General features: G+C 39.4%; 1 protein-coding gene across 2 annotated transcripts in view; it reads left to right on the forward strand.

Annotated features, from left to right (window-relative positions):
* ntn1a (netrin 1a) overlaps window positions 1-16,296 on the forward strand; it is a 41,730-nt gene that overhangs the window by 24,342 nt on the left and 1,092 nt on the right. The window contains exons 4-6 of one of the 2 annotated variants that reach the window (XM_072463224.1): window positions 4,435-4,584; window positions 5,466-5,519; window positions 13,067-13,141. In XM_072463224.1, coding sequence (XP_072319325.1) covers window positions 4,435-4,584; window positions 5,466-5,519; window positions 13,067-13,141 — 279 coding nt within the window. The remainder of the gene's footprint in view (window positions 1-4,434; window positions 4,585-5,465; window positions 5,520-13,066; window positions 13,142-16,296) is intronic. The other variant, XM_072463225.1, reaches the window with a different exon arrangement.

A 16,296-nucleotide genomic window follows, 5' to 3' on the forward strand; every position in this document is an offset into this window, starting at 1 on the left:
TAAAATGGTCTAAACACTCATATTAATCTTTATGTTTAGCATTTCTTCTCAAAAGTAACTCTCCTGATTACACTAACTCATTAGTTCTTATTTCATACATATTTATCTGTCAGATACATCCTCGTACCTTTACTTTGCGCCTTGTTCGTGATGTTTCTAAACCTAACACTTCCACGGTTTAGGGCCATTCCCGTGTCAGGCAGGAATGCAAACACACATTCATCACAGGGGGACATTGTGTATCATTAACCCCTATCTGTTGCTGCCTCTGCTGCCGGGACGCCCTATTGTGCCGGCTTAACCTCGTCCGTGTTGATTTTACATCTCATCTCATGTGTCCAACACTTCATTCTTTCAACATCTCATGACTCACTTTGTAGCTTTAACGCTTGTTTCCTCCAGTACCCTGCAGTGTCCAATTCATTCATCAAATGAAAAACTAACCTAAGGGTTAATCGACTATAGCAATCTCCCATAAATTAAATTAGATTTACAGTACCTGATGTATTGTTGTAAAATTTACATTAATTGATCATACAGGATCATAAATTTAAGTTCTAAAAATAAATAATTATAGTAATTAAATATTCAATCAAAAGATTACTTACTATATTAGATATAATGTAGTGTTATAATAACAATAAAATTAACTTGAAATGAAAATTAAAATAGAAATGAACATCATGGATTAATAACTGTGAAAATGAATGAGAAAAGCAGCTTTTTTCCTGGCAGGAGGAGATGCACTGCTCAGTTACACCCATGGAAATGTGAAAGGACACTTGAATGTCCTTAGCCCTTACTGCATATTACGATCATTTTTTGGCCTATTTGGACTTAAACATAAAGCAAATATAAGTTTACACACTGACGCTGCACTTCACTTGACTCATCATTATGCTTTTCAGCTTATTCTGCAGCAAATTAAATCATCTTTCTGCGCTAACACGTTGATTTTCATTTATTTTTATGTTGCCTTTCAGGCCACAGCCCTATAAACATATTTCATCAAAATTGTCAGCATTTTCTTGCACTCAATTGAAATTATGACATTGGCCAGACATTTTGGCCCTCTGTGTAATAGAAACTGTCTGCTCACTTTCCCTGTGCTATTCCTTTACATCAAACCTCGCTCACAATAAAGGATCTGTGCTAATTAGTCCAGGCTGACAGATGATACGAAGCATGACCTCCTCCTCCTGCCAGTTTAAACATTTGCACAGACTATATTTGGAAAGTTACAGATGACGACCTCTAAGATGTGTGTCATTGTGTTACATGCTCACTTTGTGTTACAAAACAGTTACCACCCACAGACAAACGTGAGACTGCACATTTATGCTGAAGGATAAATCCAAGCACACAAGACATTTTGACAACAATTAGAAACCTCAGATTAATTATTAAGAACTTCTTATGGTGTGAATCTTGGACGAGAATGAGCCGGAGCCGGTTGGAGAGCGCTGCTTTTATGCGTCACATTATCCCCTGAATACCTCTCATTTCCATAGAAGGCCATTACGGGAAGCAGAGAAGTGCCGAGCGGTGGTCACATCCACTTTTCTAAATTTATAACTTCACTCCTCATTGAGTTTGAGTGTAAACACAGTACATTTTCTTCGCTAACTGCTGGACGGCTTGAGCCAAGGCTGCTGAGGAACACACAGTGAGTTCATTTGATAGAGGGAAGACACGGGATAAGTTGAAAGTGAACGTATGCTTTCGTGAAGCTCTTTGGGTGGCCTGGGACAATAACAGATGTCACTCCATTGCGACAGATTTAATCAGCTGTGTGCCGCACCGTTTCTGATTTAAGAAGCACTTCTGAACGTCAGCTGAGTGATGTTGTTTGTATGAGGAGCGAGTACTGAATGACAACAATATACATGTGAAATAAAGGGACCTTGCTCTTGATTTATACACCGCAGAGAAGTGCAGGGCATAAATCAAATCAAGCCTGAGTGAGTTGGCTCCGCTCCCTTGACTGATGGATTGGGCTTGTTAATGATATTGTTAAATTACATAGGTTAGTTGGATGATGGAGAACATAGTTTAGACGGAGCACGTATAGCAGCCTTGACGGAGGATTAAAACAGGCCTGTTTATTTATGTAGCACAATATACACAGTGTAATCCAAAGTGCTACAACAGTTATTTAAAGTACTTGCTGAGAAATCTCTTCTTTCTAAAATGACGCATTACATGGTCACAGAGTATATTGTGGAAAAGCAAAACCTTAGCAAAAATATAATACAAGTTAGGCCTGGCTTACGTCCTGAGGGCCAACAAATAACTCGTATAAAAAATAGGCATAGTAGAGACTTCAAACAGTGTATTTGTGGTAAATCATTGGCTGCTGCCTCACATTGTGCAGTCTCACCCTCCATCTGTGACTGTAACTGCCTGACTAAGACGAAAAGTCCCCACCCTCTTAATAAATCACAGCTCATTCACCATTTGAGCACAGTTTGTTGAAAAATAGTGACTAAGGCTTACAGACGAGGGCCAAAGCAGGTTAATTTATTGCCACTTTCTTATTCATCTAAACTAGCCATTAGCTCTACCACTTAGACTGTATCATTTGTCGGCCTGAATTGGACTAAAACTAAAATCGTATCTTTAAAGGCGCAGAAATGTATTAGCCAAAGTAATAGCTTCTACTCTCTCAACGTTCATTTTGATGAATAACTTTGCTTTCACGTGAACACTGCTTTTACCCTGGTCCTTGATCCTGTCCTGGTTACAGTCACATATTTCTTCACATCTTTATTGTTGCCAAATGTGTATTAAGTGTGTTCCACCTGTCGGCCATGTGCTCTCTGATTTACTGGCATAACCAAAGCCCTGCACGTATAGTTTTGTAGCAGATGCTCTTTAAAAATGTAACCCCAGTTCTCTGAAGCTCCTCCACTTCTGCACTTTGCCCTTTATCGCCTCAAAATGTCCTGACTCACTTCTAGATTTACAGGCTGCGGGACGTGCCACTCTGATCTCCATCGTGTTTAGTCTGCCTGTGTGCCGAGGTGTCCCTCCCACTCGGGAGGCAATGAAAGCAGTGACAGATTGCTCTGATAAGGAGACTAATAGGTAAACAGGCTCTAAGGGGGCTTTTAGACCGATAAAGAGGGTTTTATCAAGTTCACACTTAGACACACTTACAGCGGAGATAAGAGCCGTAACAGAAGCTCCAGCAGAGGAAGCGGCCCATAGAAATAAAAGGAGAGGATTGAGATAGACACGACAAGCAGCTGAGGGACAAGAAGAGGAGTCCAGCAGGTTCAGTAGTGACTCAGCCAATGAGACATATTAGACTATTATAATACAATGTAACTCTGCTGCTGTCAATGGAGCTTAACTTACTCCTGTAGCATACATAAGCTTATGCTGGAATACCTATTTATACCATTTATACTACTGCTACATATGCATTCAAAATATGTGAACAAAACAGTGGACCAGACCAACTGAGCAAGGGCACACCCTGAACAGTGGTCAATAAGTTGCAAGTTTTTTAATTCACCATTGACATTTGTTTGGATTATGGAAAGAATGTTATTATTCAAAAATTCATCTGATCATCGTCAATGAATCATTTTCTCTGTAGACTGAACGGCCCACGTATTTCTCAAATGTGAAGGTGCACTGAGGCGTTTAACAGTGTGACAAGTGACAAGATGCAGAACCTGCAGAAGAGCTCTGAAAACAATCATCTGCTGTACTTTATCTAACAGAAGAAGTGACAAGCCCACGCCAAACTGTGACTTTCCTCTTTGGCTTCACTTTGTACTTGTGCTTTAGAGAGTGATTACAGAGGCACTTCTGGTCATGCTCAAGAGGTCTGTCGGGTTGGCAGTTACAGTCCACAACTTGTGGACATGCAAAACACATTTTACATGTCCAAAAATAGACAAAAATATCAAGAAGAAAATTATATTTTTTATTCCTGAGTGGCTTTTGCCTGACTGGATTTGGACTGTGAAAGAAATGAGGAGCTGGTATTTGGATGAAGAGCTGTAAAATGATTGCATTCTTTAAGCATATGTGGTGGATAGACCCCCCAGTTTGGGAGGAAGTGTGACAGACATTTGGGGCTCACGTTCAAAGACTCACAATAATCAGAAACAGCCAATTAGGATTAGTTTTAGGATTTGTTTTTCATAAGATAAAAAAAAAAAAACATACAAAATAAATGAATAAATATTTGCAGCACTTTAACATTTGTACAGTAGAATCACAGAGAAAACAGACATGAGATTATATGTTGTGCTCGTGGATGTTACTGAGTAGTTGTGTGTTTGTCTGTGCACGCTGCCCTGTCTCTCTCGTCTTCTGTGTGTCCCCCGCACACTGTGTTGTAGTAAATGTTTCACATCAGTGTGTGTGTGTGTGTGTGTGACACTCACGACCTCTCTCTCTGCCTCTGTCCCTTTGCAGCATGTGATTGCCATCCCGTGGGTGCTGCTGGCAAAACCTGTAACCAAACCACAGGCCAATGTCCCTGTAAAGACGGCGTCACTGGTATCACATGCAACCGCTGTGCTAAAGGCTACCAGCAGAGCCGCTCGCCCATTGCCCCCTGCATAAGTATGTGCAACTAGTCTTTACCATTTATGATCTAATCACCAACTTACTCCTACTCTCCTTTCTACAGACAAGCATTTAGTGAAACACCGTTAAACTAAAGTTCGGGGTGCAGCGGTGCAGCTTTTATTCATAAAGCTGGGCATTATTAGCTCAAAGCTGTAACACCACAACTCCCACAGTGCACTAGGGCACGAGGCTTTGTGTTGAATCAGTCTAATAAATCACACTGACTTCATGTTAGCCTGTACAGAGTTAGACAAGATTCAATCCCATGTTGATGTAGTTGATCAATCTTCATAAATTTAAACTTTCATGCCCTTCATTTTTACGCCGTTTTTACGCAGTTGGAACTGGAACACAACTTCTCTCAATCAATAATTGTTTTTGATTGACTGTTCTTTTTTTTTTAAATGGCTGATCAAACCTTGACAAATAAAAAAATACTGAATCATTCTTTTCTTTCACAACTCTTTTCTCTGCACAGTCACCCCCAGCACAGTTCACCTGCTTCCACTACGGTGCTTTTCCAAACTCTTAGATATAACGACTCCTTTTCTTAGACACCACAATATAAAGGCATTTATATTGGTTGTACATATCCTGCCCTTGTTAGAAATTGCTTTTTCTCTCTCAATGTGTCACCGCACGAATAATGAAAACACCACTAACCAGTCACAAAAAGGATAATAAATGAAATACATCTGTTCAGTACAACGTGTAAGTCAAGAAGATAAAACCATAGACAGAGTTGGAAACTTAGAAAAACATTTTACACTAAACGCTTGTCTGTAAATATCTCATTCACCTGCATTATCTCACAACTTCTCACTATAAAACAACATATGATTAACCTTTCTATGTTTTTCCCCATTCATGAGCAGAAATTCCCATAGCACCACCAACTACGGCGTCCACCAGCCCGGAGGAACCATCTGGTGAGTCAAAACTCCATCATCCGTTACATATTGTATATTGTTTTGTATTCATGTTACAAAATATCTCCCACCCCAAATCATCTGGCCAAGTAGGAAATACCTGGAGTTTTGGATGTTTTGGATCCGGGCAGGCATTACACGCAAATGTTTTTCCATAAATGAAAAAAATCGAGCTTGAGATAAATTGGATCCCTGTTGACTTTCCCCAGCCTTATTAGGGCCTCATGAATATTAAGTCCATTAGCTGCAGCACTGGGATGTGGCTGCTTTAATCTCTTACACATCCACCATTAATCAGGCTAAGTGCAGCTCAGTGGGGTGTGGATCTGAGGGGCCCGGGCAGTTTGTTTGGACTGGCAATGCTTCCTACGTGTCCCCCTGCAATAGGATCCCGTATAATTATTCTTTCTGCCAAATGATTTATGCTGCAAGTATGCAAATGGCCCCAGCGTCGGCCCATTTGCGTTTTAACTAAACCGAGCAACACTGTATGTGTTCAAACTGAGCAAAGTATGAAAACGGATTGTTCACTGAAAAATACAAGCACAAGTTTGTTCCAACTTTGTCTTTGTTTTTCTCACTCTGCGTTGTCGGTACAAACATTTTTAACTAAATTTTGATAAAGGGCTCAATACAGATGTTGATACCCCAAATAATAATAATACTAATAAAACACCATTTGACCATTTGTCATTTTCAACTCAAAATAATATATATATATATATATATTTTTTCATATTACCATGTGGTTTCAGAATTTTGGGATAAAAAGATTATTCAATAATTATGATTTTCAGGTCGCAATATAATTGCAAGAACTAAAACCTAATAATTGTGATAATTTTACGAGCAAAAAAAAAAGCATTTTCAATTCAAGGCAAACACCAACCTGTGACATGCAACTTTACTTTATAATGGTAGATTTCATAAAGCTGGTCACTACTTTAGGGTAATAGGGAGCTAATGAAACTAATCTAGGAATTTTCTTGTTCTAATGATATCAATAATGGCAGATAATTGTAAAATCGTGTTTTTTTTTTATTTTCACAATATTCGTACACCCTAAAACGTCCCATTGTATGACGTTTAGATCATTTAAACCTCAATTAAATTTATCTTTTAACACATTTTGGTTGGATTGTCTGAGTATTGTTATCGGGACACTCAAAAACCAAAAATATACATTACAGATTTAGATTCTTGTCAATATCGCCCACCCCTACCTTTCAATGTGATGCATTTCAGTATTGACACCTAGACTAGTTTTACTGTATGGTTGAGGATACATTTTCTGTGTGAACCCTGCTCCCCTGTTGCCATTATCTCAACTTTTTGGAGACAAATCCAAACATTTCATGAAGCTGAAAGCCTATCATGTCTGAGATTGCTGTAAACTCTGTGCGGCTTCAGTGCACAGCTGTTGTTTGGCCCTCCTCGCTCATGAATACTCCCTGGACAAAACTGTCAGGATATAGCCGGACCCTAACCCTCCTCCACCACTTTCCTTTTTCTATTTGAATATAGTTTTTTTCCCTTCTCCTCCTCCTTGGTCTCCCTCTGTTTCACGCTTTGTCTTCACATAACACAGTGGGTGGTGGCAAGCGGAGGATCGGCTGTTCCTCTGGGCCTCTTTGTCAGAAACCTGTCGGCTCGTAGGCTGCAGGAAATTTCCTTCACCTTATTCATATTTTCCAGGAGTGTTACTGATTCCATGTAAGCCCCAAATTATTCATTATTTATATGCTCCTGTGGAATTGTGTGCAAGGTTTTGAGATTGCACAGTGTGTCTCTCAAAAATGGGTTCATATAATCTTAGAGGTGCTGCTAAATCAACTGCTGAGAACAGTCAAAATGAATTATTTCTCTACTATTTATTTAACTTATTATATTTTGCTTCTAAAAGTTGAATGTCGGTGAATGACCATGGATAGAATTGAGTACATTCGATCCGCTCAGATGTGTTAGGGATTATTTGCCGTTATTACATTGACTTGTGAAGGGTATATGGTGGTCAAAAGTATCGAAAAACTAAATACTACAATAATATCCGGGGACTCAATCACATAAACATGACCAAATTTGACCTTTAATGAACAGTTTTAGAATGAGCTTGAGCTTTATTAGAACTAGCGTAAGCCCACACGGAAGCATAAAGAAAGTACCATTATTTTGTGTTGAAAATGACTATTGTCAGCATTGAATATTGAGTATATTCCTCAGTATCGATATTTAATTCAAACTTTTACTATCGTGACCAGCCATGAATATGTTTTGCAGGTTTTCACTCGAGCCGGTGTCTTCCTTTTTAGACTGTTTTGGGGTTGTAATTTGGTGCATTGTTGGACTATGATGCACCTTTCTGCGACTATAAGCACCTTAAAAACACATGCACCGTAATGTAACTGAATATAATCGAATCAAGCTGGAGTTGTGAGTCTTCCTGCTCCTCGTGTGTACATGAGCCTGCTAAAGTGAGAGGAGTAGAAATCAAGCAGATTGCACAAGCAGAGGGCTTTGATGGACATGTTGCTCTGGTCATGTCAGAATCCTGAGCAGACCAGAGTCCCGTCGGACCACACAGAGGATGCATACATTATCCTCACAGCTTCTCATGAGGCTGTGCTGCTTCTCTGCTCCAGCTGAAATGTCAACAACCATGATTTCACCAGATATGAGTGCAAACAGATGTGCATCAAACCATGTTTTTAGCACACTCAAAGATGCTGTTGGAGTCATGTTATTAATGAGCCCAGTGGCTGTGTGCTTGTTTATTTCCCTTTTGGAGTGTTGTGTTAGAGGACTGCCATGGAGGTGTTGATGTGCCAGCATTAGCTAATACACCAAATGTGTAAACACGAATGGCAATGAAGGCAAAATAGGTTGTTTTGGCCATAGAATAATTTGTAGGCATTTACAAAATATATTACATCAACCCACAAAAGATTTACAAAACAATGTTAAAAAGTTATTATATTTAGTTAAATGTGGTATGCAAGTAATAGCATAACGTATTATGACTATGATTATTTGTCTTAAAAGGAAGAATAGATCTGCACCTGAGAGACTACAATCATATCGTACTCCCAACTGTACAACATATATGTATGAATAGAATAGTAGGGCTGCTAACAATTATTTTGCCGATGAAGCTGAAGTGAAGCCGCTTTTCTACGCTTATTATTTATCATTTTATAATCACTCTATTTGCTGTTATTGTTTATATATAAATACTGTGTTGAAGTTACTGTGTCCAAGTAATTTCCCTTGTGGATTAATAAAGTTTGTCTAAGTCTAACTGCAATAATTATCCAAAAGGTTCATGTTGAAGTAAATCGATTCAATCCGTTTGAAGTGGACAAGCTGTTGAGAACGTGCAGAGGCAGGTGCTTGAAAATGCCTCAATTGATCTTTGAGAGTGATGTTTTTTGCAGTTGGGGGTCGCGACGTCCAACGTGTGAGAGTATAATGCAGTCAATATTAATTTGTGTGTGTCAGCCGACCACACGGAGGGCTGGAATGCATGGAGAATAGTGCGGATGGTGTGGCCCAGACAAAACACACATTGTGCCGCCGGGTCACGGATGGTGTGAGGCGACCACTCCTCCGGGTCGTGAAGGAGACGTCTGCAACGCGCCGCAATGTGGAGCAGATTAACCGCTGCTGACCCGGCATGGCCGCCAAGGACAAGTGATGATGATGAGGAGAGGTGGGCGAGAGGCGTAAAGAGGCGTAGAGAGTACTAGAGGGGCCTTAGTAACAGCAGGCACAGGCAAAGGGGCAGCAATCAGTTCAAAACTAAACTAAAAAATACTCGTGTTAATTAGAGCTGTAGATTTTTTATTAAATCAAGATCGAATCATTTCAAAATATCAATAATATGCTTGGGGTTTTTTATCGTCTACAGTCAATACTCTGTCAGTAAAAGTATGTGGTTTGAGCGGTGAATTTGGAGGATGAAATATGGGTATTTTTGGTTAAATAGCAGTAGTAGTTAAAAAGAGTTGTCAAAATATTGTCAATACTGCAGTGTCTAAACATACAGACTATTGACAAATCCACTGATAATTAGTTAAATGTAGTCAAAATGTTGGCTATTGTCACTAAAGGGAAATTCCAACATGTTACTTGGGAATAAAATTGGATGTACAAATAAATACATAAAATATTATTATAACGGTATATAACAATATACATTATAACAGAGAGATTTTACATTTTCTTAAAGTGCGATAAACTGGTCTAAAAATGTACCACAATCACAATTGAGCCTGAGTTGCCTGTGTCTTGCAGATTGAGGGCAGTTTATGGGGCTCATGTTCAGCTCAGAACCAGCAGAACTCCCTCACTGAGCTGCAGAGGCCGCACTAGCACTGACTCAGGATTAATGCAGGTAGTGACCAATCAGAGAAGACGCATAGGTTTAAACCAGCTGGATTTAGTCGTAGGCAACCCAAATGAGACTTATGTGAGGCTAATTCTGCTGTCTGATTGGATAATAGTCTTGAGAACCAAAACATACAATTATACCATTAAATTATTGATATTGATATGTTGCATCTGGGGACAAAGAAAGGTCATGTTAATACAATTTTAAATCAAATTATAGCATGTTTAACATAACATCAAGAGTCCAGTCAAAACATGGCTGCAGAAGGTGTTGTCAGAGACTGGACTGTCAAATATCCACTCTAGTGTTCTACTGCATCTGGGGGAGGAAACTAGGGTCTTAAATGACGTGTGTTTCTGGAAGTCATCAGGCCGGAGGAAGAAGCCGATGGGATATTTGGTCATGAATCTTGCCTCACACGCCCTGTTTTGAACTGGTGATATTGTCTATAGTCCTGGGGGATTTTTGCTGCATTATGCCTGGATGGGCTCAGTTTTTTTTAGCTTGAAAGTAATTTTTCACATATTGCTGAGCCTTATTCGTCCACTTAATCAATGTGGATATAGACTATAATGTTTAATGTTGTTGAGAAAATGATTCATAACTTTATGAACTGTGCTGAACATTCTACACATAAAATGTCTTCGAACTCACAATATTTTGAAGGAATAATATTGCTGCCCGGTGTTGTGCTTGTCTCAGGACTGGATCCAAGCTCACTGTTGTGTGAGCAAAGCAGGGCTCCATAATCTAATTACATGCTTTATTTGCTACAATTTGCCTCTAAATCGGTCTGCAGGGGGAGAGAGGCCTCCTCTTGGGTTGTCATCGCTTTGTTTGACCATGCTGCTGATACTGAGCTGGCTCTACAGTTACAGTGAGACTGGGCAGTGCTATTTACGAGCACATACATTTTAATAACTTACTCAAAACTGTAACTGGAATTCTCTATGCTTTTGTAGTGATCTGTGCCATGTAAAAAGGTGCATTATCTGATCAGAACAGATTAGCGCTAGAAAACTATGTAAGAGCAGAATAACGGCACTGTCAGGCAATAATACCACACAGTACAGTGAGCCTTAAATGAGGACGATTAGCTTAAATGACTGCAGAGCACTTTGATAGTGGGGCCAAAGGTGCAGCTCTCAGTTACGTTGCTCTGAGTGCAGTGAAAGAGTGTAGACAAAGCAGCGTAGTAAGAGCACATCTTAGCTCCGTGCTGCAGGACGGCTCCCACTTCCCCTGCTTGTAGCGCACGCACAAAGGGGACATTTGTCCTCCCTGCAGGGGACGGTCCAACCTTAAATAGAGATCTGGGGGTGTCTCTGGGGTACACTAATGGGGAACGAATGGCTATCAAAGACAAGTATCATGAAGCGTCAGGGGGGTGATGAGAAAATAAAGCCCGCTCAATCATTTACATGGAAATGAGGTGCAGCTCATGTACACTACTCTCTCATTTACACCGCCAGTTCTGCTGCACGTTGTGTTTCTCGAGCCTTGTTTTTGTCTTCACTTCTCCTTGTTTGCTCTTAACCACTGGGACTTCTGCTGACATCTTTGCTTTTCAGGGTGTTTTCTTTTTCTTGGCATTCTTCTTCTTTGTCTAAATTCGATTAGAGTGTCAGAGTCAAGTATGTTTATCTATTATTTCATATTTTCTCTTTGAATACTGCCATGTAGAAGTTTTCCATATAGAGAAACAGGACTTTACTCGCAGTATAAGTGAATGGTATTGGTGTCTGGCAGTGTGACAGCCGAGTGTAGAGCAATCACTGAGAGCACCGAGACCGCTTTGCACTTTGTGGAGGGGGTCAGAGCGTTGCCTTCTTAACCTCTCGGTGATCGATCATAAGAGTGAAGGCTTGTACAGTGCAGCCTCCTGCCAAGATCCAAGGCCGTCTGCCGCACTGATGTCTAGGTTTGGAGTTCACTGTGTGATCAGGATGAAAGGAACATCTTAGTTTAGAAATAAGGTGAGCATGGAAGAAATATGCTCACGTAAACACAAATACAGACCTACATGCCAAAGTATTGTATTTTGTGATTCAACTTTTACAAAACATTTTGAAATACATTTGATGACTTTTGTATGTAGTGGCTACTTACAATTATAGCTTGTAAATGTTATTTTGTCTTATAATAGGGGTGGGTGACTTATATCTTAATATTCTATCCCGATAAAGATGTTATGTCAATCCAAGGGAAATATGTAAAAACATGTCTTTAAACATTTTAGTCAAAGTTTAATTATCAGACAAAGGAGAAATGTCTATAAGATCAATCATAAAAGTGCAGCAATATTAACGTATTCATTCAAAATGAACTTTTTTCATTTTTGCTTCTAATCAGGTCTTTTTGTGGCATTTTTTACTATATACTTGATATTTTGCATCTCTTCAAAACGACATTCACAATATTATCTGATTTTCCGTATATTCCCCACCTCTAGGTTTTAGTAAACTTGTGTACACATCAGCAAGACTACGCTTTTTGGTCAAGTTAAGCGTTTTACTAATATTACAACCACATACTTAAGGTTTGGACTTTTATCAGCTTGAGAGTATTTTTGTTTGAAGGACCCTGTTGCTGAAAAAGCCTGTGGATGGCTAATTCTCCCTTCCTGACCTCCTTTTCTATGGCACTGACCCCTTCACAGCCTCCTCCTCATGCCCCTCCCTCGGCACCGTCCAATAAATGCAAAAGGCTTGACGTGCTGCTTCTTAGTGGGGCCTTTTTGGCTGATGTGACAGGCGAGGTGGGCTCTGCTGAGGGGCTGGAGGTGAAGAGGGTAGAGGGTGGTCTGTATGCACCATTCCCACAGTCCCAGGCTGAATGAGTGGGCGGGGCCGCACCAATGGCAATTTGTATCTCAAAAAATAAGTAGTACATGATTCAATAGCCAAATATCACTAAGTCCTTCAATAGAGATGGATCTAGGGACTATGTAGGATCAATTGTGAGACTATTGATCTTTTTTCCCCTGAAGCTGAACCTGAAGTTTCTGTCTTTTAAAATGTTATGACACAAACCTCAAAGATCATGCCATTTTAAATGTAGCCAAAACAACCACAAGCACATTCAATGCATAAAGTAATTTATATTTGAATCTATATTATATTTGTAATTAACTTTAATGTTTTCTGTTTGATCCCAACAGACTGTGAGTCGTATTGTAAAGCTTCAAAAGGGAAATTGAAAATCAACATGAAGAAGTATTGCAAAAAGGACTATGGTAAGTCACGCTGGAAAAACCTGTACAATTACACACCTACAGCACCACTTTCATTTATTTATGGTATAAAATCAAGCTTATTTTGAGTCCAATCAGAAAATATGATCATATATAGCAACATATTATTTCACAGAGGAATGCGCTGGGCCCTTCATCTTCTGTAGACTCGTGGTCCTTTGCACGTTGCCGGGGAGCTGCTGTTTTATCCAGCGGGGACATTTTACTGACAGCTTACTCTGGCTCAGTTCTATGACACTAACAAAGAATCAAACAGGACAAAATATCCATGGACAGAGGAGCAAAGACAAACAGGGAGGTAAAAGAGGAGCCCAGGATGAAGGATGAGCTGAAGCCCGAGTGGGTTTCTGAGACCACAGAGAGGGGCAGTGGAGCTCTCACACAGATCCTCATTAAGGCCGCTGCATTCCTGTGAGCGCCGATCCACCACGCCATTCAGAGGTGTGGATAAGACGTATGACCCTTGACCTCTGCCCCCACCCCTGTTTGAAGTCGGCCTGCTGATCTCGACAGAGGCAGAGCGAGGCACTTTGACAGACAGGATTTGAAGAGAACATTTTGGAACAATATCTAACTGCAATGTTTCTGTCAAGTATCATACTGTGTTGTCATAAAAGTAGGATTCTGTTCAAAGTGCACATTTTAAACGTGCCCAGAAGCATTAACATTTGAGAGAAGACTGAAATATGAGCTGTTAGACATAATACCCTGCATTTTGGGTGGAAAGGGCTCAACTACAGGATTAGCAGGTTCTGAACACAAGAAGACATGATTTTTAGTTGTTTGCACTTGTGAATTGTCACTGAAAAAATACAGTATTTGTTTATTGTGAACAATCTGATTTCAAATTACAATTTCAATTTGATTGCAATAAATTGTGTCCTACAGTGGAGGGAGTTTCTAAATAATGTGTAAATAGTAGTTTAATAGTAAAGCTTTTTAACCAACAGTGTGTTTTAGTCAGCTATTCATTCTGTAGACTTTGGTCTCTAGGTACAGTAGATGGTCCATTGGATGTTGTAGAATTTCGGGCCAGTCAATGCAAATGGATCAAACACAGATTGTTATCAAAGCATTAAGTGACACAGTTGAGCAGATTGACATGTGTTGAAGAAATAAATAATAAACTCTCTCTAATTGTAACATGTAACCCAATTTAATCAGTACAAAACATTTTCTTAAGCCACTGTTAAAGCTGCGGTCCGATTTTCCCTCCACAAAACCAAAAATAGGTTTCAAATCGGCATCATTTATACACAACACTTTGGCACATTGTTAATCAGATTACTGCTTTCAACTCTTACTTCCGGTTTGATAAAAAAATGTAATACTTTATTATTAGAGGCAGACAGCACCTAGCAGTTTCATTTTTATCACAAATATCTGCTTTTACAAAATGTACTAATTCACAAAAAGTCAGCTACCCCAGCTTTGAGTGTAAGTCACTGTCAGTTGTCTGCTGTCTCCAGAGGACTTTGAGAACCCTAAAGCCATATTTAAACCATTGCAACAATACAACTATGACTGACAAGAGTGGAACAGAAGCCCTTTAAAGTGTCGGGCACACAGGGGTTTAGCAGACCAAACTCTAGCAGTGTAGGACGACTTTAGTGCGATTCAAACAAAGCATCAGGGAGTAAACTTCCTGCTGTGTGTAAACCAAGCTTCAGCGTGTAGTCATCGAGGGGGGCAGCTCAGAAATGTTAGATCTCAAACTACAATATGTACGTTGTTCAAACACAAACAGAGAAAACAGCAAAAAGTGGCAGCCGGCTGGTGCAAAGTGCAGCTGGGGTCAGCGGGAGGGCAGCGTTAACTATATAAACAGGGCAAAAGAGTTATTTAGTGTTTGCAAACAATAGGACATTTTTATGGGACTGGGGCCGCAACTGAGCAACCTTTTATTTAAATACAATTATGCCAATTTAACTTCTGAATTTGTATGTTATGTTAATATAAAAGGTTAACTTGAGCCAATAAGTCTATCAAATGCATATATTCTGTTATTAATCTTTTATTTTTTAACCAATACACAATATTAAGAAAATAAAAGACAAATGTAATGCTTTTGCCATTTTGCAAAAATGAACAGTGGATGTTTCTTTCAGCGTTATAGATTCAAGTAGGAGAAGTCTGTTATTTACGTTATTTTTACATTTAAGTGTAAAAATACTGCTGAGACTTGCTTGCATTACTCCATTAGCTCTTTACTAAAGTGAACTGTTAGCACAGCTTCACTGTCACATATGCTGAGTCCTCTAAGGGGCTTCTCCTTTCCTCCTCTTAAACATCCATCTAGCACTTCATCCATCTGAGGTGTCTTTCCAGTCAGGAGGTCTCTAATTGCTCTATAGCTGCTTCCTAATCACATTACAAATCACAAGCCTTTGTCAGGACTCAAGACTAATGCTTAAAGTAGTGCTGCGGAAGATTTGAAAAATAAACAAAAGCCTACGAGTTTTATACTAGGCAGAACCTCAAACTACTTATTTCCCCTTCAGTGTATTAGCTCTGTAGATGATGAAAGGGAGCGTGGTGTAGTGCTAGAAGAGCTCTCAAAACAAGTAAGTACTGCCATCATCTGACCCTAAATGTACACAAAAAATCATAAAATGGCTTAAAATCACTCACTTTGCATACAAAAAAGTACCGATACTAAGAAAAAGCGTCTAAAAAAGCTGAATAAATGGATCAGTCACTACAAAACTCCTGCTAAATCACTCTGTGTCTTCTCCTTTCTGTTGTTGTTCATATAAATATTTTTAATTCCAATAGAATAAATAGTCCAGACAAAGTTTGGTCGACTAAGACACAAGTGACTGACCAAATGCTTACAGCCCTAGAGACAATATTTCCCACATTGTTTGAATAAGAAATTGTTGTCTTCCATATTGCAGTACCAGAAACCATATGATAAAATACACTAAAAGTCTCTAGGGAAAAGGCTGATTTCAGTACTACAATAAAACAACATTTTAGTCACTCTTTAGTTTATTTAATATTACAATGTTGTTTTAATTCTGGGATAGATTCAAACCTTTCTAAAACTATTCCGGAAAGGTTTAATTCTGTTCTATTTATGTGATATGCTTCAGTATCAATACTACAATCTGCATGTTCTCCCCGTGTTACCGTGG

This window comes from Eucyclogobius newberryi, unplaced genomic scaffold, assembly GCF_026437365.1.
Source record: "Eucyclogobius newberryi isolate DKJ021-1_F unplaced genomic scaffold, fEucNew1.0.hap1 SCAF_4, whole genome shotgun sequence".
NCBI lineage: Eukaryota > Metazoa > Chordata > Actinopteri > Gobiiformes > Gobiidae > Eucyclogobius > Eucyclogobius newberryi.